Here is a 27,961-nt window from a genome sequence, read left to right as displayed (position 1 = left end):
AAGTAGCTGCCAAAGAAAAATGTTACTGTCTTGCAAACAACTTTACTGTATTTTTCCATGTCTTATTGCTTGAGTGCTAGACAGCATCAAACATCCTGATAATGAAAAAAAAAAAAATCAACACAAACCAGTAGATAGTTTTAACACCAATATGCACCTAAGTATGCAGCATACAGGAGCCAATTCAGAGCATTCATGAGCTCTTTTTATTTCATAAAACTAAAGCTTACAGATTCTCAACTCATAACCATTCAGAGAGACAACCACAAAGAGTGTATTAATAAAACCCAACAGGCTTCCAGGCCTCTAAAATTTCTTGAACATAAAGTACAAAAAAAGATACCACATGTTACATTACAGTCTTTCTGCCTTACACACCATCATAAAAAGTGAACAAACACATTCAGTAACTTCAGACAAACCATTAAAAAGATACCAGTAAGTGCTCCAGTTTTCTGTACCATACAACTTTATTTCAGTCACATTTCAGTCACATCTTTCTAGGCAATGTATCCAAAATATTTGACTCAAGCATACCTTTAGACTGCAAATATACTGAAATAGGGCATCAAGTCTTCCCTACCTAAAAAAAAAAGAAACCATTAAGTTTTAGGTCATATTATAAAAAGTAACCATGTGGAATGTGACAAGTCATAATGTGAAATCAAAGTGCTTTATTCCCATAGCGAAGAGAGACATGAGTGGTTATCCAGCCATTCTTTTGTACATTTCAAACACCAAAAGAGATATTTGCTCTGTCGCACCCCACCTTGCAAAGACCTTTGCATCGTTATGGTGAAATTTCATTAACTGACAGCTAAACAGTATCAGTGGACCAGCAATTTCACCTTGATACTTCAAATAATGATATAAATGAGGCATCTTTTGATCATTTTTCAGGTTCCCTTAATAATCTGCAAAGTTCTACTGTATTATGTAACATTATATTCCAGTTAATCTCCTAAAATCCAAGGTATGCTCTATTCAAAACCCTAAAATTATTTCCCTGTAACCCAATAGCTGTCTAAGACTTGGCATTTTTGTGCAATTCTTTGCTATTTGCATGTGAAGAGAGAAACACTTCACCCAACTGCCTGTGTGAAAGAACCATAAACTCTCAAAGCAGAAAACAACTTTAATAAGGTTTGGACATCAGTAGTTGCGTGGAATATGTGCTCAATTCAGATGTGCCCGTACTGAAGAATACTCATGTTCTCAGTGTTCAGTCAGAAAACCTCCTACAGAAGTCTAAAAACCTATTTATCTTGCAGAGGAAAGTTTAAGACTTAGGCATCTAATTATCTTTTCTGTTACAACAGAATTAGCTCTACATCATAATATGTATGATTAATCTTCCCTGTTTCAGACACCCCACTGTACAGGTGCACAGTTTAAACAGGGAGGACTGAGGGAAAATTTCTGGTCCCGTCCCACAGACATAAAGAAAAAGCGGTTTGCAAGACTGATCTCCATTGCATTTGAGGCAAAAAACCCAAAATGAAGGCACATGAAATCTATAACATTATAGCTTATAAACTGTAAACTAAAGCTGAACCTCTCTATAATTTCTAATCTTTTTGCACAGAAGTAATGACCAGCACCTATGCAGAGGTTCTATATTATTTTTAACGCAGCTTTTGCCAGAAATAGTGAAGGGTTACTTGCATGCCTGTGCAAACACTGTCATTTATTAGATCTTGACATGAAGTGCAGAAACTGGTTGTTTATCTGCATGGAAAGTCTGATGCCAATGCACCAGTAGCACTTCCTTCCCGTCGCTACAAGAAATATAAGTCACTAGCAACAGCCACAGAGACCTGGCTTTTATCTCAAAAGTGCACACTCCCAGCAGCAGTTTTCCTGTGAGGTGTTCTACAGCTTGTGGCATGCATTTAATCAGTGTTTCAAATTTGGATTTTAACATGTCAAAGCCTATCTACTTTTGGTTAGCTACAGGCCAGGCACGCACATGCATCTTAAGGAAGCCAACTCGGAACGTGCTTTGACAGATGCTGCATTGAAACTGGCCATACTTTAACCACTAAACACAGATGAGCTGCCACACTGAGCAGCATTCAGGATCCAGGGTCAGCTCAGTACCTCAGCTCTTAAGGAAAGCTGAATATGGACATAAATCTGCCTCCTAGGTTTCACTGAACTGCTACCTTTAAAGCAGAGAAACAAGATTCAAGGTTTCCGAAAGCTTGAGCAGACGGATAGGCTCGGCAATCAGATTAAGACTTACTAGGCTGTCAAACAACAGTTCAAAGCCTTGGCTATCACTTCTCTAGAAATATAGGTTTAACAGAACTCAAACACCACTGCCACCACTTAACTAGAATATGTAATTATGCTGCTTCGTTCAGAATGATAAACAGGGATTGGGTTTTGGAGTTCTAGTTTTTCACCCTACGCATGAATTCACACACCTTCCTTTTTTTTGTTTTCTTCCCCTTTTTTCTCTATTTCTGCACAGTGTGAGTTGATGGGATTGGCACATGAGTTCCCAGCGAACACAGACCTGTAGCTATTACATTACAGAACCATATTAGAGTTTCATGAAGATTTCATGCAATGGTGTCTGTGCTCTTTTATTCTAAGAGAACGACTTTCACAGGTAACACATACAACACGATTTTCTGAATTTAAATGCAGTGAGTTACACAAAGGACATCAACAAGAATTGACCAGACTTAATAACTGGAATTGCGCTAGGTCTGGCACTTGAGAATTCACAGTGATCAAAATAAAATTGCTTTGCCTAAGACAAAACATAAGATACCAAATATATATAAAAACTCTTTGCTTCTATTATCTTGTATTAGTATTCCAACAGCAATAAGCAAGTTCAGTAGTACCTCAGACAGCAAAGACTTCTGCACATGGTTAACTTTATTCATTGCTTGCAGTGCAATGGATTATTATTTTTAAAAATAATGTATTCATGATGTCAAATCAAGCAATTTTCAATGCATAAAGTCAACACAGGCTCAACTCTTCGATGGATTGAAGCTTGGATTCTGACAGGAAACCATTCTGTACCATCTCATCTTGTGTACCCAACTCCACATTGTGCCAGGTGGTATTGCTGTTAAAGAGAAACTTAAGGTATACTTGTATTTTACTGAGGTGTTCTTCTGCCATAGCAAGTTGTTTGCTGATAGTTTATAGTACCAGTTGATAGTGTAAGAGTAAAGCATTTGCACTTTTCTTTCCCCCACTCACTTCACTAATCCTAGTAGGTCCACTAACACAGGTTTATGATCCCAAAGCCTGCTTTTAGAGAGAAAGGAGCACAGCTTTTAAACACCCCAGTGTTTCTCAACCCACCCACTGCCTCCCCTTTCAGCTCTGAGGGCCCGGCTGGAGCAGCTGCTCCCAGGAGCTGTGAGCTCCCCGAGCCCTGCTGAGCTCACTGACCGCACCAAACCGGGAGCTAAAGCGAGATACTCAGGACCCTTCTGGCCAGAGCCCACGAGTGCAGACTCGTACCTGCCTCACCTTCTGTGCTACACCTGAGGGCACTTTGGTCCGTGCATCCACCTCCCAGACCTCCTGCTCCCTGGCCTTATCCAAACACATTGGACTTTGGCCTGAGCTTGAATGACGATTTCAGGGATTTCTCCTCATGCTCTTCCTCCTCAGGGTCACCACGAAAGGAGGGCGTGTTGTGGATGATCTGAGTCCTGAAGCGGATCTTATTAAGCCGAGGCTTCATCCGTCCGCTGCCAGAGGCTTTCCTGGTCATCTCCTTGCCTTTGCCCAGCACGGCTGCCCCATCCGTACCTTCAGCTTCCTCCCCAGTGCCGTGATGGTGGTGGGAGAGCCGGTAGTTCATGAGATTAGATGGCAACACCTTGGAGAGCCTCCAGCGCCCGCTCCCATTACCAGCATTCCCTTCCTCCTCCTCCTCCTCCTCCAGGGCCCCCACGAGGTTCCGCATGTCCCCCGAGGTGCCCTGCTGCAGGTACTGCGCGGCCTTGCGCCCGCTGTAGTCGCGGATGTCCACGTCGGCGTCGTAGGCTCCCACCAGCAGCTTGACGACCTCGGCGTGGCCGTGCATGGCGGCGATGTGCAGCGCCGTGTGCCCGCCGCTCGTGCGGGCGTTGATGTCCACGGGCAGCCCGTGCCGGTGGGCGAAGTTGACCAGCGTGGCCAGCAGCTCCTGCCGCCCGTGCTTGGCGGCCCAGTGCAGCACTGTGAAGCCGGTGATAAAGTCCCGCTTGCAGAGCAGCGCCGGCTCGCAGCTCAGCAGCCCCTCCAGGCTCTCCCACCGCCCGTCCGAGGCCGACAGCATCCAGGCGTGCTCCAGGGGGTCCAGCGCCACGGAGCCGGTGGTGCTCCCCTCTTCCTCGGCGGAGGACGAGGCCACCGAGGCGCTGTCCGAGTCGCGGCCGCGGCCCCCGCCGGGGAGGGCGCCGCGCTTCAGCTGTGGGGAGCTGCCCCGCGCCGCCTCCCGCAGGCTCCGCCGGCCGCCGCCCTGCGCCGCCGCCCCGGGCGCTCCCTCCGCCGCCCCCGCCTCGTCCGTCGCCGGGGGCCGCCCCGGGCCCGTCGCTATCGCGGTCTCCTCGCCGCCGCCGCCGCCTTCGCCGCGCCCGGGCGGTGGCCCCCGCCGGGAGCCCCTCCGCTGGCCCCCAGCCACCGCCGGGCTCGGTCGGGGCGGCTCGCCCCGGTGCCCCGGGGGCTGCGGGCGGGTGCCGGCATCCTCGCCTGTTGCCGGCGGCGTCTCCTCAGCCCCTACCCGTGGGGAGGGCGGCGGGCTCGGCTGCTTCGCGCTGTTCCCCGCCGCCGGCTCCTGCTCCCCGGGGGTCAGGGGGGCGGCGGCGGCGGGGGTTTCGGGGGCGCAGTACCGGCGGCGGAGGTGCACGTACTTGACGCCAGTGCTGGGCTCCTGGCGCACGGTGGCCACTGCGTTGACCAGCTCCTTGAAGCGATGCCGGGCGGCGGCGCGGCGGGAGGGCTCCGCGGGGTTCAGCCAGTCCCGGAAATGCTCCAGCAGCTCCGCGTTCCGCGCCCGCCCGCCCCGCGCCGCCAGGAACCGCACCACTGACTCCTGCTGCAGTTCCGCCGGCTCCGCCATCGCCGCCGCTACCCCATCGCGCCGCCGGCGCTCCTCCTGCTGCTACTGCCGCTACTGGTGATGGTGGTGGCGCGGGCGCGGCAGAACCGCCGCTGCCCGAGCCCCTCCTCCCAGCGGCAGCATGCCCGGCAATCACTGCCGCGGCGGCGGCACCGCGCCGCCCTCCGGCCGGGAGGCGCCCGCTAGCAGCGCCCGCCCCGGCGGCGGAGCCGCGGCCGCATCCCCTCCCCGCGCTCCTCCTCGCCGCGTGGCTCTCCCCTTCGGCGGCAGTTTTGGCTGCGTCCTTCTCTCTCTACTCTCCTCCCTCATTCTCTGTATCTGTGGCGGGGCTATGGCCGCTTCCGATACCGAGGAGCACCTGGTAAGTCCCCTCCGCGGCACAGGGAGCGGTGGGTGAGCGGCCCCTGTGTCGGGGGTGAGCCCGGCGCGGCTGAGGGGACGGAGGGGCCCGGCAGCGCCGGCACCTGGAGGGGAAGGAGGGTGGCGTTCGCACTGTGGGAAGGAAGAGGTGGATGTGCTGCCCTCGCTGTGGGGCGCCGGGCGCTGCCCCTGGTCCGTGCCGGGCGCTTCTGAGGGCCGCGTCAGGGTGCGGGTCGGGTTAGCTGTGAAGGCTCCTTCCTCACGCTAGTTCCCGGAGCTGTCAGGCTTTTAGAGCACTTGGTGTTAAAGGAACTTGTGTTCAGGTGTCACTCTTCCTAGCGCTCCCCTGGCGTATCGCGTATTTCAGGTAGTAAGTTGAATCTTGTGTAATGAAGAGTTACTTCTGTGTAATGGCAAAGTTGTCAACTTAATGTTCTGAAGACATTGAGGCCATCCACACGACAGTGCTGGAGCGTAGTTCCCATGCCCGTAGGTAGTAGTGAACTCGGGGCTCAGGAGGAGTCGGATCTGGGGTGCCCATGGACACGTTCATGGGGGAATGTCCGTGGGCGCCACATCCTTCCCAGCACCTCGTCGGGGCTGCCGCGACCCTCACCCCCTGCAGAATCACACTCTGGGTACGGTTTTCTTCGAGTTTTGGGCAACTTTCAGTCACATCTACAAATCCGGTAGCAAGCTCGTTTCTTGCTTAGACTGCTAGTCTGGTTCAGCAGAGGTTTGCATAGAGTGATGCATGTAGTCTGAGACTTAGCTTTTGCTTTGGTAAGGGATGGTGTTGTGCAGTTTTGGTCAAAAATATGTGGTAAATTTAAAAGATTACTATTTATTTTAGGGTTTTTTTTTTCTGAAAGAAATAATTTTTAAATGTTACACAGTCTCAGGCCATGGTTTTTTTCATGTTGTTTTTGATGGGCAAGACAACTTTATATAAACAAAAATATTTGATTAAATCATAGACTCTTAGAATGGTTTCGGTTGGAAGGGATCTCAAAAAGATTGGTCCCAACCCTCTTGCTCTTGTCAGGGACAGTTTTCACTAGACCATGTCACTCAGAGCCCCATCCAGTTTAACGAATCTGGAGAAATGTAGTTATGCCACCAACCTTTAAAAATGGGGTTGAGGGAAGGAATGAGGTGTGAGTTAGGTGATATTTAGGTGATATAAGTTCGGTGATCAACTAGGTGATTTTTTTTTTTTTTTTTAGATGTAGTAAGAATGCAGATATCCTGTGGTCTCTCTGCTATTGACAAAGAAATTGACACCCGATGTCCGTGGAAAATTTCGGAGGGAAAAATGTGGCTTCTGCTTTTCTATTAAGACAATGCTTCAGTTGCTGTCAAGTGGAATAGGTTTACACAGTGATTCTTGTGTGAGGAAGGGAGGTGTTGTCCTGAATGAGTGAGTGCTCGCTGCTTGGTAGGCAGCAGCAATTTACATATGAAACAAGCTACTTCTATTTCTTTATTCTAGTTTGTGCAAAGTGGGGTGCTAGGTGATGACCCACAAAATGCTAGCTGCCCAATCATCAAAACTACATTTATAGATTTTAGCAAACAAGGAAATCAGGGGTCATTGGCTACTAGTTGCATGTTTTCTTAATTAGTGTCTACCTTCTGTTGGTTGTGATTCTCTCGTTTGTCATGATAATTAAATCACATTCGCGGTTTTTCTTTTCTTTTGAGATGGTGGGTTTCTTGAGTTGGTGGTCACAATCTCCTCCTGCTAAAATTTCCTTGGAGCGGAGTCAGTTATTTCAGCATAGTTGCTGACTTGGCTTTGTTAGTTTCTTCCTTATATTGGGTGTTCTGCCAAATGTCCTTGTGGCCCGTAAATTTTGTGTTTTTTGTGTCCACTCTCATTAGCACATCCTTCTCCCCAGGCTTTGTTAACCTCCTCCAGGTCTGAGATCATCGAGGCATGTCAAGCCCTAAGCCTTAACAAGGCAGTTCTGCTGACAAAATAATTTATCTTTCTAATATGTGGACATCAGAAGGAAATAAATTTATTCCTGTGAGGGTTTTTTTGTTTGGAGAGTTACAAATGGCAGTGCACAGGTTGGGATTTATGCTGATGGCATGAAGGTGAAAGGCTTCCCATCTGCAGTCACACTGAGCCTCTTGCACTGGCTTGTGGTGTGGAGGCTGGGTGGTTTGTGTTAGAGGAACTGTGTTATCCTAGTGGCAATAGAGGTGCTTTGAGATCAGACTGAGTAGCTGGAGTTCGTAGATGTGCAGCCACTGTCTCAGATGCACTTGTCTTTAAATGGACAGGAAACTGACAGGGCTCCGTGTTTCACAGCACTTTTTGGTAGTAATTCTCAGGTAGAATGCCTTGAGAAATTTTGTTTTCTGATGTGCTTTGAACATGCTTTTTTTAATAGCCCAAAGATGTAATATTTTCTCTTTAAACTGTTCACTTTGCATATGCATTTTCCCTCATATTAGTCTAAAATGGAATTATCTAATTAGAGGAATCTAAAATGAGAGTTGGTGCAGTGCAGTCTGTAAGCCCATACAAGAAAGTCCTGTTCAAGTAAAGAAGAGGATGAGTATATGCCATGAGCAATATCCATATCCTTCTAGCTACAAGAATTTTGAGACTTGCTATGCATACTTATTAGAAAAGGTGTCACTTTAATGGGCTTTTAAGTGTTAGATTAAAAAATTTCCTACTCTTGACCATGTGCATGTTCACAGGAAACAGTAATGGTTTCCAATTCCATGTGCGTTGGAAATATAAGAGAAAGAATAGCATGGAGCTGTCGCCATTTCTACTTCTGATGTGTAATGTTTGTTTAAAAATACAGTTCGTTTGCGTGGATCAAGATATTTCCTTTTAGCCTTATGCATTTTAGTGTGCTCAGTGCCTTGATGTCATGGTTCTAGATTGCTAACTGATGTTTGAAAAGGAATGTGCACCTTTAGATATTTCAATGAAATAGATATAATGCTGTCTCAGAGTTCTGGTGCATATAATGAGTGTAGATAATGTTTTAGTTGACATTCATCATTCATAGCAATTTCAGTTCCAGCTCCTCAGAATGAGTTCCATTTGGTAATGCATACCTTCCTCTGATTATGCTTTCTATTTTGAATTCTGATGCTTAGATTTTTTTAGTACCTTTTTTTTGTATTTTCTAAGAGCAAACCAACTGTGATCTATTTTCTCCCTACAGTTTTCAGTTTGCATTTTCAGTTGGATTTGTCTACTTTATTTCATTCATGTTTCATAGGGTTGTTTGGTTTGGGGTTTTTTTCCTTTTTTTTTTTTTTTTTTTTTTCCTTTTAAGCATTCAAATTGTTCTGTAAAGTAAATTGAAATTTTTCCTCAAATCATGGACGAAAGCTCATTTGGCAGGTCTTTTTTTTCAGACTTTGGCTTTTCTTCATTGCACGTGAAATCATAAGGAATGAGTTTAATTTTCTAGTAGAATTTTTATTGCCATTGTTAACTGATACTTTAAAATTATTTTTCTCTAGCAAAATGCTGGCTGTCGAACTTTGTCCCTGTCTGCACATGTTGGGTTTGATAGCTTACCTGACCAACTGATCAGGAAATCCATCAAGCATGGCTTCTGCTTCAACATTCTTTGCATTGGTGAGTGGATCTGGGTGCCTAAAGGCTTTAGTGGTGTATCCATCTTAGGAAGTGACTGGAATTTAAATCCAGTTGTGGTGTTAAACACTTTCTTTAATGTCAAGCCTGAACTGTAATTCCACCCCTTCTCCCAGCTTTGTTTATTTGGGTTTGTGTGTTGGGTTTCCTAAACAATATGAAGACCAAAAAATGTTGAAAATGTATGCCAGTCATTTATTCATTTATCAGCAGCCTTTTGGATTTTTTTGAGTAAATGGGGCTTACACCTGTAACAAAGAGCTTCAGATTAAAAAACTTCCAAAATTCTAAGGTGATATTACTGAAATGTTTCTATGCTTATCAAATTTTTTGCTCTAATATTTTACCCTTATTCTTAAAAGATGTTTGTTGAATCTCTGGTTTCACAGCTAGATACTTAACTTTTCAAAATCTATAGGAAGTTAATTCAGACTTTTAAAGAAACTAAAGTGTCATGACACTGTTCTGCTCATTACTCATTAGCTGATAATTTACCCTTATATGTAGGATGAAAAAATAATGAAAATATATTTAGTGTTCACTGAAAGAATGCACAAATGTGCAATTTTGCTCAGAGAAATCAGTTGAGTTTTTGTGTACGCTTTCTGAGATTATTATGTATTTATTTGATGTGAAAAATGTCTTCTCCAACCCTTCTGTTTAACTTTAGGGGAAACTGGAATTGGGAAATCAGCCTTGGTGAGCAGTTTGTTTAACACGGATTTTGAGGACTCTCCATCAACTCATTTTCTGTCAAGTGTGCGACTTAGAGCCCAGACTTTTGAACTCCAGGAAAGTAATGTTCTTTTGAAGCTGACAGTTGTGAAAACAGTGGGGTTTGGTGACCAGATGAACAAAGCAGATAGGTAAGTGCCCTCTTGTCACTGTTATTTTGGTGTGGAGGCTGAAGTTTTGGTCTTAAGTGCAAGTTGATTTTACTTTGGGCTTTTGTAGTAAGTGGTTGTCTTACATGTATTCCAAGTAGATGGTTGACTGCTTTCCCTGTGTGCCAAAGTAAACACATTGTTCTTCTCATGTAAGAAATTATTTTATAATTCAGATGAACTCTGCCCTTTTCTTTATGAAATTTTTCTTAATCTTTTATAAAAGTGTGTACATGCAGTAGTTTCTTTTGGGGTGGAGAAAAGCAGGGAGTTCAATGGGTGGGTTTTTAAACAACCAAGCAGATTATAAAGTACTGTAGATTATATAGATTAAATCTACAGGGTTTTTAACAATTTCATTGTAACTTATTGAAGACTTAAACTGGAAGTTTAATCATGTGGATTATCAAAGGCCTTTGTGTTTTGTGTCAATCAGCTTAGTCAGAAGATGTAGAGGCAGCACACTGGTGTCTTTCAGAACTTTTTTTGAGTCTCTGCTTTCGTAACTTTTTACAGGATTGAACTGTCTCAGCAGATTTTGTTTCTTTCGAGGTAATTGTAAAGGATTTATGCCATGTGAGTACCTGAATGGGGGTACTCATATAATGAAAGGTTAGAGAGTCATGTTAAAATTATCATGACGGCTGTGGCTCATGATATGACTGGATAATAGCTGCTGGTGGTGAATTGGATGAAGGAGATGCAAGTAGATACTGGTATAGCTGTTAGAGGTTTTGATGTGTGGTATAGGAGGTGCCTTTTTGTCCTTTTGGTTTGGTGTGTAACGGCTGCTTCTGGATTTCGAGAGAGTTTGATCTGCTTTGTCAGCTTTGAGCAGCAGAAGAAATGTAAGGGTGCACTGTTTCTACATCTAGCAAAACTTTCTTTTTGAAAGCACATTAGACTCTGGTTTTAGGTAGGATAAAGTATACTTAAACTGTACTTACTATGAATCAGATTTTTATTCTCTAACATTTCTCATTTTAGTTTTTGCCTATTGTTTAAGAACCCTCTTGTGTACAGTACTTCAGATGATAAAGTTCATCCTGTTTCTTGGTACTATTAGTTACATATTCTTTCTTTGCTTGTATTGTACCTAAGAGGTTGTGTATCTTCCTTATGTTTAAGAGTTCTGCATTTGCACAACTTAATTGCAAAAATATAAAACCATCACTTGGGAAGTTTGTTATAATCATAATTATATAGTTTTTTTCACTAATGGTAGTAGCTAGGAAATATTTTGTTTGTATTAGATGCACAATTCTTTTCTGAGTAATTTTTCAGAAATTAGGATTACTGTGTACACATAATTTTCTGCCCTACTTGAGCAGCCTTTTGACATGTAAAGCAAAAATCTGCAGAACAATACAAGAGAATTCCCTTCTTAGTCTGTCTCTGTTTAGGAGTAGCTAATATCTGGTTGTTAAATTTTATTTCCTACAGCTATCAGCCAATAGTGGATTATGTAGATGCACAATTTGAAGCCTATCTCGAGGAAGAACTGAAAGTTATACGTTCTTTATTTAGCTACCATGATACTCGCATCCATGTCTGCCTCTATTTCATTTCACCTACAGGCCGTTCTCTAAAAACCATAGATTTGTTAACTATGAGAAGCCTAGACAGTAAGGTAAGACTTGGAAACAGTTCCAAGAATTTGTCTTACTTTCTAAAGCATCTTGTAACTTTTAGGTCCACTACCATGTTTCAGATCTATATTGATGAATTTGGTTTTGTAATTTTTTTTTGTACTGATACACTTAAAGTTCCAAATAAATGGGCTCTGCATGTAGCTTGCAGTTCATCACTTGTTTATTTACAAATCAAAAAGGGAGAGACATATGGCAAGAACATTGAAAAAAGAATCACAACAAAGTTAAAAAAAATACAAAAAAAAGTTGAACCACACCAACTTTACTTTTATTAAACCATAAGCATAGTAGTGAGATTGGTTAGGGTACCTTCTGTAAGCACTTTACTGTTTCTAATTAAGCTTGTTTCTAGTTTTGGGACTGCTGGAAAGTTGGTATCTAAAAAGCTCTGCAACACTGAAGCTCTTTATTTTAGATAACTGAGGAGGCATGAAGAGCCATGAACAGAACACTCTGCCCATGTGGCTTTTTCTGTGATAGGCTGCAGTAGTGCCTTAACATATTGAATTGTTTAGAAAGCTTTGAAATAGCACTTTCTAGTGAAATTACTTGCATTTTCTAAATCCTTAACTTTCTTCCTGTAATGGGGCTGTGTGAAGCTAAATCTTTAACCTATTTTAAGAAACCTTATATTATTTGGATTTAATTTGTTGAAATGTTGAAAATTTTGAAAACTTAAATGCATTTTCTGTGCCTTTCGCCTTTTTCTTTGTGCTGTATTAGAGCCCCTCCCACTAAATTTTCTTCCTGCATTTTCTTGTTTCAGAGAAGTTTTTCCAAGATATCAATGGATTAAATCAGCTGTATAGTCCACATTTGTGTTTGATAAGCACATTTGGAATTTTTGTTCCTTTGTTTGTGGATGTATTTTGCATTCTGAACTTATCAATAGCAGACAAGGGAAGGTATGGTGGTACAAAGGTAGGGGAGAGCACATTTCTGTGTGCTGTGTTGTTGGTTTCTAGGTTGTGCCTGCTCTTTACTGAACTTCCTTTAAAACAGTGTTTCTTTCAAAAGAAAAGGATATAGATCTTCAAATTCCAGCGTCTAAAGAAAATACTTCCATCAGGATAAACCAAAAGTAGTTCTGCTGTGAGGAATTTTGACTTCTTTGCACCTACTGCAAAAATTTTTAATTCTGCTTTGGCACAGAGAGAGCATAAACCACATGTAACTGTGTTGTTTTATCCCTTTGCAATGGATTCTTTCTGATCTTACTACAGAAATACCCATATACACACAGAAAGAGTTATGTGCTTTAACTGTAGTTTTGTTTCCATCTTGTTGTGGAGCATGTTTGTGGTGCTTTTAGTACTGCATTCTCCTAGTGGCAGTTAAGAACTTGGAATTTCCCAGGATGTGGGAGTCCCTGGGTGTATTCACTGAGCACAGGATTCCATAAAGAGAAGATGGTACAGCCACATGCATCCATCAAAAGTGTAAATCTATGTGGAAAGCTGTCTTGAGTTTCTTCCTGAATCCACTGCAGTGTACACTGTGTACTTTTGTTACAGTCTGCTGCTACAAAACAATAGCAGATTACACAGCTCAGAGGTACCGAGGGTTCTTGGGATAGATCAGGTTCATCCTGTTCTCTGCAGTCCTTGAAGAAAAAACAGAGTATCTGTGGTCAGTTTATTTTTCTCTGTTATGGATTGGATGACTAGCTAAGAATTTGGACTCTAGCATTTAGACACTGGAAAATCCTGTAGTTTCTGTAGTTTTGCTTAGGACGGCATCACTACAGACAAGCCAGGTTTCATTCACATACAAAAGGATCTTCTCCTGTACTCTTTCTTCCTGGAAATAGTGATTATTCAACTAATAGCTCTGCAGTTCTAATTCATTCTCACAGAATTGTATGCAGGTTATGGTTAAGTCAGTAAAGTGCCTTGGGGATTTAGGTTTTTTTTCCTTCGGAAAGAATATTCAGAAGTTTTTATATTGATTCACAGACATACAGATTAAATCAGCCTGCTCTTGCAACTAACAATGATTTCAATTACATGTATTTCTTTTCCTTCTTTGTGGCTTATCTAAAGCCAGAGTTAATTTTATGCTTTTCAATTTTTATACACTTGTGGTGATTTACTGTCAATGTTGATAGCTGTAATCACAGTTTCTGATGATTTTGTGTTTTACTGTTCTTCTTGGTAGACTTTCTCTGCTATTTCTTTTCTGTTTTCTAAGAAATTCTGTCCTAATTAGTGAGTGCTTGAAGAATGTTCACATTGAAAAGACAGCTTTCATGTTGAAAAAGAGTAGAGGTTAATTGAATTCTGAGGACTCTGTGTTCCATCCATTTTTAGACCTACATTGGAGAAAACCTATGCTGTTTTCCCTCAGCTAATTTGATTGAAGGTGTGAATTACTCCTAATGTAACAGATTGTTTATACAATTCTAAATGAGTTCAGTTATTATAAAAATAAATCCCATAATTTCATTTGATTTTAGATATTTTACCCCATATATTCTTAGATCATGTATGCTACACAATTAAGGACTATCATCAGGTAATCTTGGAAGTCATACTTCAGAGCTGGCTTGCTTCTTTTTCTTTGGGACATTTTGCTTAAGACAGAAGTCTTATTTGAAAAATAACCATTTTGAATCTGTTCTTGACATTTAGGCATTTCCATTCAGGCAGAATATTCAGAAGAATAGAAAGTGTGTATGTTGTTTTGGTTTTTTTTCCTGTCCTTCCTTTTTGCATCTGTGATCAAGTAACTCTGTAGAACACTTCATCTTCTGAAATCCAGAAGAGTTAGTTATGTTATTCTTTCAAAATATTGGAAAATTCATTATTTACATTTTTTTCCATTTGGGTATTCATTATTTCCATTTAGTTCTGAAAAATGTGTATTTTGGGAGTGATGATAGTATTTGTAAGAAAAAATTGGCATCTATTGCTTCCAAGTTACTGCCATCACTATTTTAGGAAATAGGGTAGTTTAATAGAACTGAATTCTGTGTTCTGAATAATTGGTGTAAGAACTGGTAAGCAAGAAGCTTTAGCTTGTGTTGCTCCTCTGCTCATGTCAGATGCTGGAGAAACTGTGCTGCAGTGGTGAGGTGAGGAAGATGTAGCTGAGAGGAGCCCAAGGAAGAGGCTCAGGGGTAGGCAGGGTTTGCAGCCAGCTTCCTTTTCTTTCTGTATTTAGACTGCCAGCTTTCATTTAACACCTGAGCCATGTCCCCTGCTGCTATAAACTAAACAATCTATTTTTTTTAACAGAGATATAAATACTTAATGGCATTTAGTTAATAAGTAGGCATTGCTTGCGTTTGAGTACTTGGCTCTATGAGACCTCCTTCCTTGTTCTTAGAATCAATTACTTTTAAGGGAGTATATTTAATAATTGGTTGCTAGTTAGTTAAATGATGCCCATGAGAATATTTTTCATTGTTTGTGAAAATTTGATACCAATTGATGGAAAGGTTTGGACTGCAGAGGAACTTTTAAACAGCTATTTAAAAACAATTCTATTTCCAAAAGTTGCCTCCTCAAAATTGAAGTCTCACACATCTCATATAATTTATATCATTCATAGGTGAACATTATACCAGTTATAGGCAAAGCAGACAGCATTTCTAAAACTGAGCTGCAAGAGTTCAAGAAGAAAATAATGAGTGAATTAACTAGCAATGGCATCCGAATATACCAGTGTCCTACTGATGACGAAACCGTTTCTGAGATTAATAGCATCACAAATGTAAGTAAATGACAAAAATATTGATATTTCAATGCTAAAGCATCGTTCTCTAATGCTGATTCATGTCACTGCTTTCACTGTTGTCTTTAAGTTTGTAAGTTTGCATGTCACGAGTTTGTTTATTCTTCTTAAAAAGTTCTTAAATGTTGGGGGTTTTTTTTCCCTACTTAAAAATCTTCTGCCCTTCTGCTGTTGATATGTGTAACAGAATAGAGGTTCTCATGTATAAATAGTTTTTCTAATATCTTTCTAATTAATATATAATTGCTATTATAGATGGGCAGATTGACTTTGCTCTTTTCCTCAACAGATACAATTATACATCTGGTAGAGAAGATATTTAGGTGCATTAAGTCTACAACTTTCTACAATAGCAAGTCTTACACCTGCTTTTTTTCTTTTATTTAGTACTTTGTTTTGAAATTAGGACAGATTTTCTCTGGGGATGAAGAAGTCAGATGTGGCTCTGGCTTATTTTTGGTTGTCCTTTCCGACTGTGCCAGAGGTAGCTGCCAGCTCTCAGCTAAGGCTGTGAAGCTAGATGGCTTTGCCTTGAGTGCTCTGCATTTGCTGCTCTCTTGCATGTGTTTCTAGGTACACCTGACCATGTTTGTGTGTGGGGGGGTTTGAAAGTGGGGAACAGGAGCCAGGATGCTGGAGCCCATGGCTGTGCATTCCCAACCTCTGTTACCCAGCCAGGGAGTGACAATGTGCAGCTGTCCATCAGTAACAGGTCCTTTTGCTGTGGGGAAAAGTGGTGATTTGTTACTGACCACTTCCATGCTTTGCTAGTGATTTATTTTCCAGGTAATGGTGTTTCTTTATTTGGTCAGCTGTTGTGGGTCAGCAAGCAGGCAGGCAGTGCCCAGCCTGTCTTTGTGCCAAGCCCACAGCACAGGCTCCAATGTGTGATTGTCGCGTGAGTGTTACTGGGGTATGAGCTCTGATTGAATGTGTGTTCTAGAACAGTTTTCTGTTTGGGGCTGACATTTCCTAGTGCAGCTCAGGGTATAGTTGGCTGCCTTTGCCATTGGGACAGACCTGCTGAGTCAGGAACAACCTGCTTTAACCAGGTCGTTGCCCCCATGTCTTATTCTGCAAAGTGCCTTTCCAGACAGTCAGCCACCAGTGTGTGCTGGGGCATGGCCTTATTCCTCCTGACATGCAGGACTTAGCATTGCCCTCATTTCCACTTTGTGAGGTGCCTGTTGGCCCATTTCTCCAGCCTGCTGAGGTTCCCCTCAACACACCCATCTGGGCCTGTCAACTGCTCCTTCTGCTTCTGTTGTAGTTTGAGTTTTTTGTGAGTAGATACTACCTAGCTAGTGATCTCCTGGGGGTGGTTTTAAACTGCTTGTTGGCTTTTCCTGAAATGGTGTTTTCCTCCCTAATTTGTTTCTGAGGTGTTTCAATGTTTTTACATAAGAGTGCTGACAGATAAGACTTAATTGGTACATCTCCTACAGGGTTATTTGCCGTTTGCCGTGGTAGGAAGTATGGAGAAGGTGAAAATTGGAAACAAAATGGAGAGAGCTCGTCAATACCCTTGGGGCATTGTAAAAGGTAAAAGAATTCTTAAAAGTATCTTTATGAGCTTTTGCTGTTGTTGAAGTATAAAATTCACCAATAATACAAGGGGCTGTTTCATTGATGCCAGGCTGATTGTATTTTGGATCAACACTATAAGGAATTTAGCAATTAATAGAGACATCCACTAACTTGTAATTTCATCCACCCTGATGCATTCTTGGGATCAAAGTATGAGACAGTGTAGGTAGTATTTGAACGGGTTAGGATAGTGGCAGTACCTCTAGCACTACCAAATTTCAGACATTTGTGATTGTCAGTAAAGAGGGTTAAAAAAGAGAGAAACGTGGTTGTCTTCAGCTCAAGTAGGAAATCAGGACAGGTTGAATATGTTCACCAGTACTTACAGGTCTTCAGTACTTCAGTGTGTATATTAAAAATGATAAAGAAGTGTAAGAGGTATAATAAACAACAAGATAACCTTTTCCTAGAAGTATATTTAGTGAACAAAGTAAGTGATGATGTTTAAAATCTATTTTGACTATTTTGCTACTTCTGCATAATAATAAAATCATCTTTTTACTGATTAGTGGAAAATGAGAACCACTGTGACACAATAAAGCTCCGCAGGATGCTTTGCATAAATATGGAAGACTTGAAGGATAAGACTCGTGCGTATTATGAGTCGTACAGGCGCTGCAGGCTGGAGAAGTTGGGTTGCAGAGACATTGGCCCTGAGAACAAATCAGTCAGGTAAAGGACTTGGTGTGCAGCACTTGCTTTCAGCATCCATTCACTTCACATCAACCCAATGCAGAGCAGCGTTCATACATAAAATAAGTTTTCTAAGAAGGGAAAGAATAATTGAAGGATGTAGCTGTTCATTCAGTTACCTTCATGGTAAGTCAGCATTCTTTTTTCTCTTCTATAATACACCTGAGGATTTAAATTTTCCTCAGGAAGCATGTCTGTTTTCTTTAGGTATCTATGCTTTACAAGCTTTTAAATTATTTTCATTATATATTAGTATTATGTTTTATTTTCTTTCTTAAGAATATGTGATTATAAATAATAGTTTGGTTGGACTCCAGGTTCAGAAGGAACTGAAGCAAAAACTTTTACAAAATAAGTGGTTACACTGTTGACTTCCCACATTATCTGCCATAATAACAAATGTCTGAGCATTTTCAGGTCAAGAAATCTTTTGCTGGACTATAGGGAGTTAAAAGAGGATTTCAAAGGAAAGTTAAGTTATAAGGAAGGTTATAGACACTCAGTTTTTTCATGTAGTAAAGCTGCTTTCTGCAGGAAGCATTTAAAATTTTATATCCATTTTGTTTAATATTTTATTTCCAGTTCTCTTGTCTTCGTCTTCCTTTGGGTTTTTTTTAATGCATGGGACTGTAATTTTAACTGGTCCCAGAGTCCTGCTGGGGAAGAGCTGGTGCTTTGTGAGTTGTTCAAGCCTTCATGGTTTAGTGAAGCACCATTACTACATAGTTGTGGTGGGAAATATTGACTTAAACCAGGCATGAAAACAGAATAAAACTTTGCTTTAAAAACAGTTTCTCATTGTTTGAACCAAGGCATATTTACAAATTAATTCATTTAGATGATGTTGAGCTGACCTTGAATCAGTGGTCTCTTGACATTTCACTTAACAAGAATGTAATACATCCTTTTCATAAAAAGAGAACCAAAGGTGAAAGAGGTTTAAAACCAACTGAAATTAATCACAGAATTTTCATTTGGTTTATGTTTAAGAACGTGTGTTAATAGCTGTTCATAGCTGATGTCTTGTTATCCTTGTCTAGGGAAGATTTTTTTTTAGAGATTTGTTCATGGCAGTATTGACTTGAGTACCTTCAGCTTTTCTGAAGCTCCATTTCATGGCGTACAGCCATCTCAGGATAAAAGTTAAATTATAAAAACCATCATTCATAGAAGTGTTTTCTTCTACAAGCAGAGGAATTATATCTGTAAAACCCCTGCACAGTTTATGTTTTGTAAAAAGGCTGAAGTGGCAGATTGACATCAGAATGTCCCAGTATTTTACACTTCAGAGCTCATTTAGAAATTGTCTGCTTCTTGGATATACAGAGGAGCTGAGTTCTCTCTGGTGTGTAGATTTTACCTATGGCCCACTAGATGTCAGTTTTATTGAGAGAGCTTTGGCAAGAAAATACACTTACTAATTAGTTTTGGTAAATCAGTTCTATTGAAAATGTCATTGTTTTGGAAGGATGAGAATAGATATCCCATAAGAATCTAGAAAAATGACCATTTTCCCAGACTTACTGCAACAGGAAGAGAAAAGTAAGACTAGGATATATGTGGTTGTCCCTCAGTAGTGTGGCATAGTGAATGACACGGAGGTCTGAGAGAGAAGGTGTTTGGTGTTTTGGGAGAGACATTTTATGATACTATAGAAAAGGAAGAGAATTTAGAGGATGTGCATGCAGTGTAATTAGCAGTCTAATGCAGCCTTACCCATAAGGTGCTTTATCAAGTTACTGAGGGAACAATAAAAAGTGTGATCCTCAGCAATGTGATGGAAAATGTCTTTTTACAGTGAGGAAGTTCAGTGGTTCCCAGTTTGCTTGTACATTTAAATAACTTTTAGAATAGGGACTATCCAGTTGTTTTAGGCAAAACTGTGTTATTAAATTGTCATCCTCTTTATCCTTAAAGATGTTTACAATATATACATGTGAATTCTAAGAGGTGTAGTTTTAGAGTAATTAATATTGCATAGCAGTATATGCCTGAAGATTAAAATTTCATGCTAGTTGTATAAATAATGATCAAAATGCATGTTGAGAATTCATATTTTGTGCCTATGATGTAGCTGTCTACATATTAAATTTGATAATAACATAGATTTAGAAACCCTTTGCTAGACTTGAGTAGTTGGCTGTTTGTAGCCTTTGAACACTGACACTTGAGTAGCAAATGTGCCATGATTTTTGGCATATTGGGAAGAAGCTGCCTGTGAAGTTCCTGTACTACCCTTTTGGATTTAGAAGTAGGACATTAGTTTATTCATCCAAACTTGTATGCCACTGCAAGGCAAAACCAGTAATTCTTGGATGTCCAGCTGCCTTGTGGGAGGGGTTGTGGGCAGATATCTGTAAAGCCTTTTACTCTAACATGTGTGTAAAACACACTTTTACATATGTGAAAAACATGTTGGCAGGTTTTACCTTTTTTATGGGTGACGTGGAAAGAGATGGTTTCAGCATACAGCAGAAAAATATATTTGCATCTTTATTACTGGGTCTGAGAAGGGAGAATAAAGGTAGTCTGAAGTGACTGTCTTGTGCACACTTTTAAAAACACCTATTCCCAAATCCTGTAATTTTGGTGAAGTTATTTCATAATAACTTCTTGTTAGTTTGCAATTGCATTCTAAGAATGAAGTAATGAAGTCAATGGATAGCAGAGTATTTAGAATGTGGTTTATGCATTTTATGCAGTATCTGTTGGATATGAAATTCAGAAGTTAATTTTTTATAATTTTATAATTTTTCCTAATTAAAATTGGCATTTGCATTTCTTTGTTGTTGAAAGGTAAAGATAAACTTTTTTGTGTGTGTGCAGATGGTCTGGTCCTGCTGTTTTGCTGGTCCAATTATGCCCATTAGGAACATGAATTCCAGTTTCTGGTCATTCTCAGCAAGAGATAATTGCTGAGATGTTTTGAATGGCAAAATTTGGAATAATTGAAAACAGAAATCTTGACATGAGGAGTGCTTCCAGGGAAACAAACTTCTAAATATACACACACACATACCTAGTTAGCCTAGGCATTAGCAAGGGAGGAGAGGATTGCTGGTGTTCTAAAGTTGGACGTTTTGTTGAGTCCGTTTTTCAATTTAAGTTGTTGCCTATGGGCACATTTTCGTTTTGAAAGAAGTAAAGTAATAGACCAGGATCTGTTGAAAAAAGCTGAGGATTGATATTCAGGCTGTATGCTTGTGTGTTTAGATTTGCTAATGTTAATCATTCTCTGGGTTAGTTGTTCTTCTGTCATCGTAATTACAGTTTGTTCTCCATTATAATTGCAATTAAACATTATTGTAACATAAGCATCTTGGTTTCTCAGTGTGTGGAGAGTCATACCTTGCTTTTTTCTTCCCTGAAACTGGGATATTTAGACCATGCAGCTCTTGAACTTGTTTATTTTTCAGTTTTTTTGAAGATGATGACAGAAAACCAGGAAGGAGTCAGTGACATGAAGAAGTTTTTATGTAGAGGAAGGTTGATGTGACTCTTTTCGTGTCTAAGAAAGGAAACCTAACATTTGAAAGGCTGTTAGACCTTTTCCTTAAGAAGTCCTTGGCCATGGAGTTCATCTGACCAGCTGCAGACCTTTGCATTTGAGCTAAATATTTTAACCATCTTAGAATGAGATTGGGCCACACCCAAAATACCTGGCTTTCTTGCCCCTACTGAAAAATTGATAATTCTTTAGGTCTACCACATCCTTATTATTGCTCAATAATCAACTGAGCTTGTCGCCTGAGTCAAAGCACAGTGCCAGAAATACCTGCCACTAGTTAATTTTTTCTTTTTGGTTTTTCTGATATACCTTAATTAATAGTCAGATGTTCTGCAAAAAGTTACAAGTGTTACATTCAAATTTGAAAGCTTTTAAAAGTGGAAGTGAATAAACTTTAAATACCTGTGTTGTTCAAAGTGCACATTGTGTTCCACTGAGAGTTAAATTAACTTCAGAGTCTTTATTTATGAACATAATGTGTCTCATTTGCAATTTTAGGCTTCCATGCTTTCAGTCTCATACAGACAGAAAAAACTGTCACAGCTATGCTTCTGTAGAAAGGCAGGTGGTAGTGCTGGAATGTATGATCAGTTTAGACTTTCTTCAAAATCCCTTACTTCAAAACCTCAGTAAGAATACATTATTTAAATAGTTAGTTATAACATTTAAATTTTTTAAGTGTCTTTGTACAGAGTATTTCATTCTGGATGTGTAACCCAGAAGAATGAGAGTTCCTGTGAACTTGATTTTCATAATGTACTAAAAGAGAAGCAGTGAAACCAGTCTTCAGATAAACCAAAAAATATTTTACTATGAGCAGTGGATGAAGTAATGTTGAAAGGACTGGCTTAAGATGTGGTGAACTGTTTTTCCTTCCTCCCCAAATCTCCTAACACTTAAGTGTGTTTGGGCTATTGTGTTGCTGGGATGTCGCACACAGAAAAAGAAATTTTGTTTTAGTTCTGTCTTGGTGATTCCCAGAGCAGTTCAGTCCAGGGAGAAGGGGGTATTTTATGGAGTCACAGAATGGTTGGTGTTGAAAGAGACCTCAAAGACCATCTAGTTCCAACCCACCTGCCATGGACAGAACACCTTCCACCAGACCAGGTTGCTCAAAGCCCCATCCAGCCTGGCCTTGAACACTTCCACTTGAACACATACTGGCATCCACAACTACCTGCACAGTAAATTTAAAAAATACACTTTTATTTCTTCCCTTCTTTTTATGTGTAATATGATTGTTTACTGAGTTGAGTGTCTTCAAAATTAATCTTTTACTAATTTTAACACAAAATTGCTTTTACCTGATAAAGTAACCTAGTCTGGGTCTAAAGATGTCCGCATAAAGAGATGAAGGTGTGATTGTAGCATGTTGACTTAGTCTAGCATTTGCTCTAGCAGCTTTATCATTTCCAAAGGCAGCATTTTATCTATCAGAACTGACACTGTGTGCAGAAGCCTGAATAGTGTGAGATTGCTAGCACTTGGAAAACATGTGCTGTAGCATTATTGTCTAAACTTAGAGATAGTGTGAATTAATATATCTGTGTGAAAACCATGCCCCTGTTTCATGTGGATTTAGGGATTTAGAATTTCAGGGTGACCTAAGTTATTTCACAGCTGATTAGAAGCCCCCAAAACAAGCCCAAACACAAAAGGGTAATTGTTCTGAATTTATTTTGTTGCCATGTAGTGCTTGAATAAGATAGAATAGGAGGAGCTCTGGCCTTGATACCTTATGAACATTGTCTGCATGTGCAATTTCAAGATGTTTCTTCTCTCTTTAAATGATATTTTGAATACAAATAAGAAACTTTAGGATTGAGAAACTGCCCAGTCACCATAAATTTAAAAATAGAAGAGAGTTGTTTAAGCTTAGTATTGCTCTAAATAATTAACTCTCTAGATTTTTTTGGTAAGTTTTTCCATTTATAAATGGTTTAAATAGAAACAGGAAAAGATAGGACAAAAACATAAGTGTGTATTTATATTAAAAGTATAAATCAAAGTGAAATAATATACATACCTATTTATTTTACATGAGGGTGGAAGGCATGAGTTAGCTGGCAAAGGACAGTAACTCATGTAAGCTGGGAAGGGCTGACTCAGCAAAACATGTAAAGAACAGCCCCAGGAAAAAAGCTAGAACATTATCCAGGGTTTGAGCTGTTCTTAAGCCAAATGTCATAGAAGACAATGCTTTAGAGTTTTCAATAACCATTATAACAGCTGTGGTCCTCCAGTTGTGCTCTCTGGAATCATGTGACTTAGAGAAGTTTATGGTTCATGTTTTAATGGAAGAACTTGTGTCATTAAGCAGGTTTGCTTTTCAAAGGAGGTTTGGTGTACATCTGTGCACAAGCTCCATTCATATTTCTTGAAAAGCAAACATTTCCCACCAGCACAGCCTGGCAGCACTAGTATAGACTCTGAAAATGTCAAACCTCTAGTAGTTTATTCATATGAATAAATTACTAGCATCTTTTAATTTGCCATGATATGTTTTGACATGAAAGAAGTATCTCAATTTCAGGTACCTGTTGTTTGGAGGGAAGAAATTGTCTTGTGTACTGAAAAGAGAAGGGAGGCATCGATTTAAAAGTAAAGAAATGTTTGATTTACTTCCTGACTTTTTTTTTTTGCCAGAGATTTGCTCAATGATCTGAACTAATTTAGTCCTCCTATATAGTTTCAAATGTATGTATAGGATATATGCAGCTTATTTACTTCTGGAAGAGAGGGTTCAGGAAAAAACAAGCAGTCTTGAGGTTTTGGCTGTTGCATGTTGGAAAGCAACCCTGTGCTTTAGATGTTGAACTATTTAGGAAATTGAATTCATTCTCTATTAATGTAATTCTGCCATATTTAAATTTTGACATTAAAAAAGAGTGCTATATGTTCTGAAGATCCTGTTATTTTCTTCCATTTTCATATAGGAGCAATCAGTTTTTTGTTACATTAGTGCTCCAGATTAATTGTTTTTGTATGGTCCTACTTGAAGACTGAGGTTTCACAATGTGGAAATTTTGTGAGATTTTTCTGGCAATTTCAGTGTCTTAGTAGTAAGCAACTTAAAGAAGAAGCTTATGCATGTTGGAGTCAGAAAGGTATAAATCAAGTCTTTAGAACATGAGATGCCTGAAGTGTTGCATTTACTTTGAAATGTAAATTGCCCAGGAGCTGTTAGCATAAGTAATGTAACTCAGGGTTGTTTACGTAAATAAAAAAATAGAAAGATAAGATGCTTGTTTCTGTTTAGGTTTCTTCTTGAATTTTTATGTGGGAAGCTGTAGAAATTAATATTTCAGATGAGTATTAATTGTTTAAATAATTTTCTGGATTGTTGGTTTTCCACACTGAATAAAGCAGCGTGCTGGAGAGTTGCTTACATTTTTGAACTTCAGTCTACAGGAAGTCATTGAGACAAAGAGGCTGGAGTTCTGCCTTGAAGTGGAAAGAAAAGAAGAGGAGATATGGCAACGATTTGTGCAGAGAGTGAAGGAGAAAGCAGCAATGTTGGAAGAGGCAGAGCAACAGGCAAGCATGCCTGTCTGTCTTGAGTTTGTTTTCTGAGATTTGGAACAGCTAAGTTCTTAACAAAATCACTGGTTGATATTTATAATTTCCTAATATTTTGAGGACAGTAATGCATTAAATCAAAAGCAGTTTGATTAGACACCAGCAAACAGGAGAATATGTCTTATGAGGAGCAGCTGAGGGAGCTGGGGTTGTTTAGCATGAAGTAAAGAAGGCTCAGGGGACAGAGACTTTATTGCTCTCTACAACTGCCTGAAAGGAGAAGTGAGTTTGAGGTTTGTCTTTTCTCCCAATTGCTAAGTGACAACATGAGAGGAAATGGACTTAAAGTTGTGTGACGGGAAGCTTAGACTGGATATTAGAAAAACATCTTCACAGAAAGGGTTGTTGAGCATTGGAGAACAGGCTGCCCAGGAAAGTGGTGAGTCACCATGCCTGGAGGTATTTAAGATATGTGTAGATGTGGCACCTAGGGATGTGGTTTAAGGGTGGACTTGGCAGTGCTGCATTCATTCTTGGACTTGATCTTAAAGGTCTCTCCCAGCAGCGTACATGATTCTGTGATTCTGTAAATAGATCTTGTTTTGGGAAGGCAGGAGCTTACAGTCTAAAGGCATTGGTGGGTAGCTGGTGCACATCTGTGGAGGAGGAGTTGATGCAGTGAAGTAAGAGAGTGATGAATATAATGTTTGTGTTTCTTTGCTGTCTTTAGCAATGTGAGAAACACTGGTATGCCATAACAACACAGTGGGTGCTTTTTGTGCGTAGATTGCTCTGTAAAAAACAAAACTTCAGGAAAAAGTCTTTCCTCAGGCTTTTCAGAGTGGGACATGTGTGTTTGCCTGACTTCCAGATTTAATTATTAAATCTAAGCTCAGCCCTCATACTGAGAGGTTTGAAAGTGTGTATGTCTGGTATTCTATTGGTTTGTTTCAGTTCTGGTTTCAAAATCTCATCTATTCCCAGCTGCCTTAAGGCTGTTTGAAAATGTGGAATGTATCTTGGCTCTGTTTTTGAAGATTTAGTCCTGTCAAGCTGGACTAGCAAGATAGGATCTTCTCATCTACTTTCTGCCAGACTCTTATTGTGGTCATGTGTATTTATATTCAAACATTGGTTTAATTGAAATTGGAAACCTGTGTATTTTTATTAATGTCCTTCTCTGTATGTCAGTCCCCCAGCAAAGCTGTAGCAGGTTTTTTGAGGTGTTCCCGTGCATATTTTACATAAGGCAGCTTAGTATTTGTTTTCTAAATCTCTTAAGACCCCCATGCTACTTGTAGAGGGAGAAAAAAAGAGATTCAGTCCTTCTCAGTGTGAGGCTGTTCAATTGGAAGAATGCTTAGTCATGTTCAAAGCAGGTTCAGCAAGGTCTTACGCAGTATCTGTGCTAACCCTTTGATATTTTCCTTGTATGATTTATACCAAGTGGTTTGTGAACTCTACATATTGCAGAATTATGGATATTAGTTTTCTAAGTTCCTGATGTGGGAAAGTGATCATGCAATCACTCCTAAAGAACATTTGTCATGTTCTCTTACTGCTGTATTTGTATCTGGAAACTAAAGAAAACCAGGAATTTCTGTTGAACTTCAGATTTCTTTCACATAATTCATTTAGAGGAGACTTGCAGGTGCACCTATAAAATTTGTCAGGTCTGCTGTGTACAGCAGGCATACTGTTATGTTTATAGTCTTAGTTAGTTTCTTCTTTGCAAAAGCAGGATTCTAGGAGAATTTGTGTGTGGGGAAATGGGAGATGAGGAAGGATGAAGTACCTCATTTATTGTCACATACAACTTCACAATAGGTTTGAACTGGTTAAAATACATCTGGAAACAAAAATGCGTTAGTGTGTCAAAAAAACATAGTCAAAGAGCTGAGAAGTAGCTAGCTTCTTGCAACACACCAGTAACTCCCAACCAGACTAACTCTGGTTGTATTTAAATCTGAGCAGTATACACTTCCCCACTATATTCTACTTGAGTCATCTTGATTTAATCTGTCTGTTGATAATTGGTTTAGCTCTAAAGGCCTCCTTATTTTGATACAATGAAGATACAGTAAAATATATATATATATATAGTAGGGAATCTGGTATTCACTAAGTGCCTTCCATGTTTTCTACCTGTACTTTGAGTGTAGTATCCTGGATCATGAGAACAGTCTGATAAAAGTTATTATTTTTCTGTATTGCTGCTTTTTAATCTTAACAGTTTGACTGTTAACACAAGCTGACATGGGTTTTAGTGTTATTTTGCAGAGGGTTTTTGTATTGTGATATCACCACCTTGTGTTGCCAGTTGGAAATGTTGTTTTTTGTGCTGTCTTTAAATAGGTACTGACTGAATTTGAACATCTTACGCTAATGCATCAAGAAGAGGAGCTGAAATTAGGGAAAGAGAAAAAACTTCTAGAAGATGAAAAAACTCAGTTTGTTGAGAAGAAAGCTGTCACTGAATCAAGTCAGTCACAAGTGTCTGTCTCTAGCCCTGTTAGTTTGAAGACACAAGGACTGCAAAAAGTAAGTCATCAGAGAGCAATGAGAAAGTTCTTCACATTCACTTTTATAACTCAAATTGCAGTAATCTTTTAGAAAAGACAGATGCTCCTATTCTGTGATAAGGAGACAGAAGTGTATAAAATACCCTCATGCTTGGATTTACTTTTAGAGTGCTGTATGTTCTATGAGCATTGTTTTGTCTTTTCTTTTTTTCCATGAAAGAAGCAAGATTTTCAACTTGAAGCCCAGTGCTTTCATATCAGAGATGAAGGAGCTGTGAATGTTGGAGAGCAGAGCAAGAGGGAGAGTGAGAAGGAGGAGTTAGAGAGAGAAATTCTCCCAGGGAATTTCAGGAATAGCATTTGATTGCAGCACTCAGGTTTTGAATGGTAGGGTATGTTAGTAGTTTTATGAAGTAGTCTAATTGCTGTTTGGCCCATATTAGATGTGTCTTCCTAGTATAGATTTTTGAGAGAAGAAATTGAAAAAATTTGCTGTAAAAACACCAAGTGCAGAATATGACCCAATAAAGATTTCACTTTCTTCCCACCCATACACTTCTTTCACCACTCTCAAAAGAAAAACTTGAATAAATTGAAAATTCAGAAATACTTTCAAAAGTAGTGTCCAGAATAACACTCCCAACTGATTTATATTAAAAACATTGAATTAAATGCTCATGTATTAAATTAAATTGACTTAAATGTTTTTCTCCTCCAAAACCAGAAGTCAATTAACTTACTAATTTTCTTTCCTGATAATTTACAAATTTACTGCAGATAACAT

At 39.9% G+C, this 27,961-nt stretch overlaps 2 protein-coding genes across 2 annotated transcripts; one reads left to right on the top strand and one right to left on the bottom strand.

Annotated features, from left to right (window-relative positions):
* Positions 1 to 5,202, bottom strand: SOWAHC (sosondowah ankyrin repeat domain family member C). Its single transcript, XM_054271680.1, has one exon. The coding sequence runs from the start codon at positions 5,078 to 5,080 to the stop codon at positions 3,569 to 3,571; it is 1,512 nt and encodes a 503-aa protein (XP_054127655.1). The 5' UTR covers positions 5,081 to 5,202; the 3' UTR covers positions 1 to 3,568.
* Positions 5,202 to 27,961, top strand: SEPTIN10 (septin 10). The gene is given in 12 exon segments (XM_054271679.1): positions 5,202 to 5,297; positions 5,299 to 5,398; positions 5,401 to 5,441; positions 8,942 to 9,059; positions 9,748 to 9,943; positions 11,405 to 11,591; positions 15,166 to 15,327; positions 16,794 to 16,890; positions 17,445 to 17,607; positions 24,541 to 24,673; positions 27,011 to 27,196; positions 27,398 to 27,961. Coding segments are annotated over 12 exon segments (1,623 nt in total). The 3' UTR covers positions 27,542 to 27,961.

Source organism: Melozone crissalis, unplaced genomic scaffold (genome assembly GCF_028551555.1).
Source record: "Melozone crissalis strain CALT ecotype California unplaced genomic scaffold, PUWL_Pcris_2 ptg000013l_1, whole genome shotgun sequence".
NCBI lineage: Eukaryota > Metazoa > Chordata > Aves > Passeriformes > Passerellidae > Melozone > Melozone crissalis.
Note: the sequence above shows the minus strand (reverse complement) of the source record. Positions and strands in the feature narration are given on the sequence as shown.

What these genes read in the sequence shown, in the direction of transcription:
- SOWAHC (XM_054271680.1), bottom strand. Translation starts at nt 5,080, where the DNA reads ATGGCGGAGCCGGCGGAACTGCAGCAGGAGTCAGTGGTGCGGTTCCTG.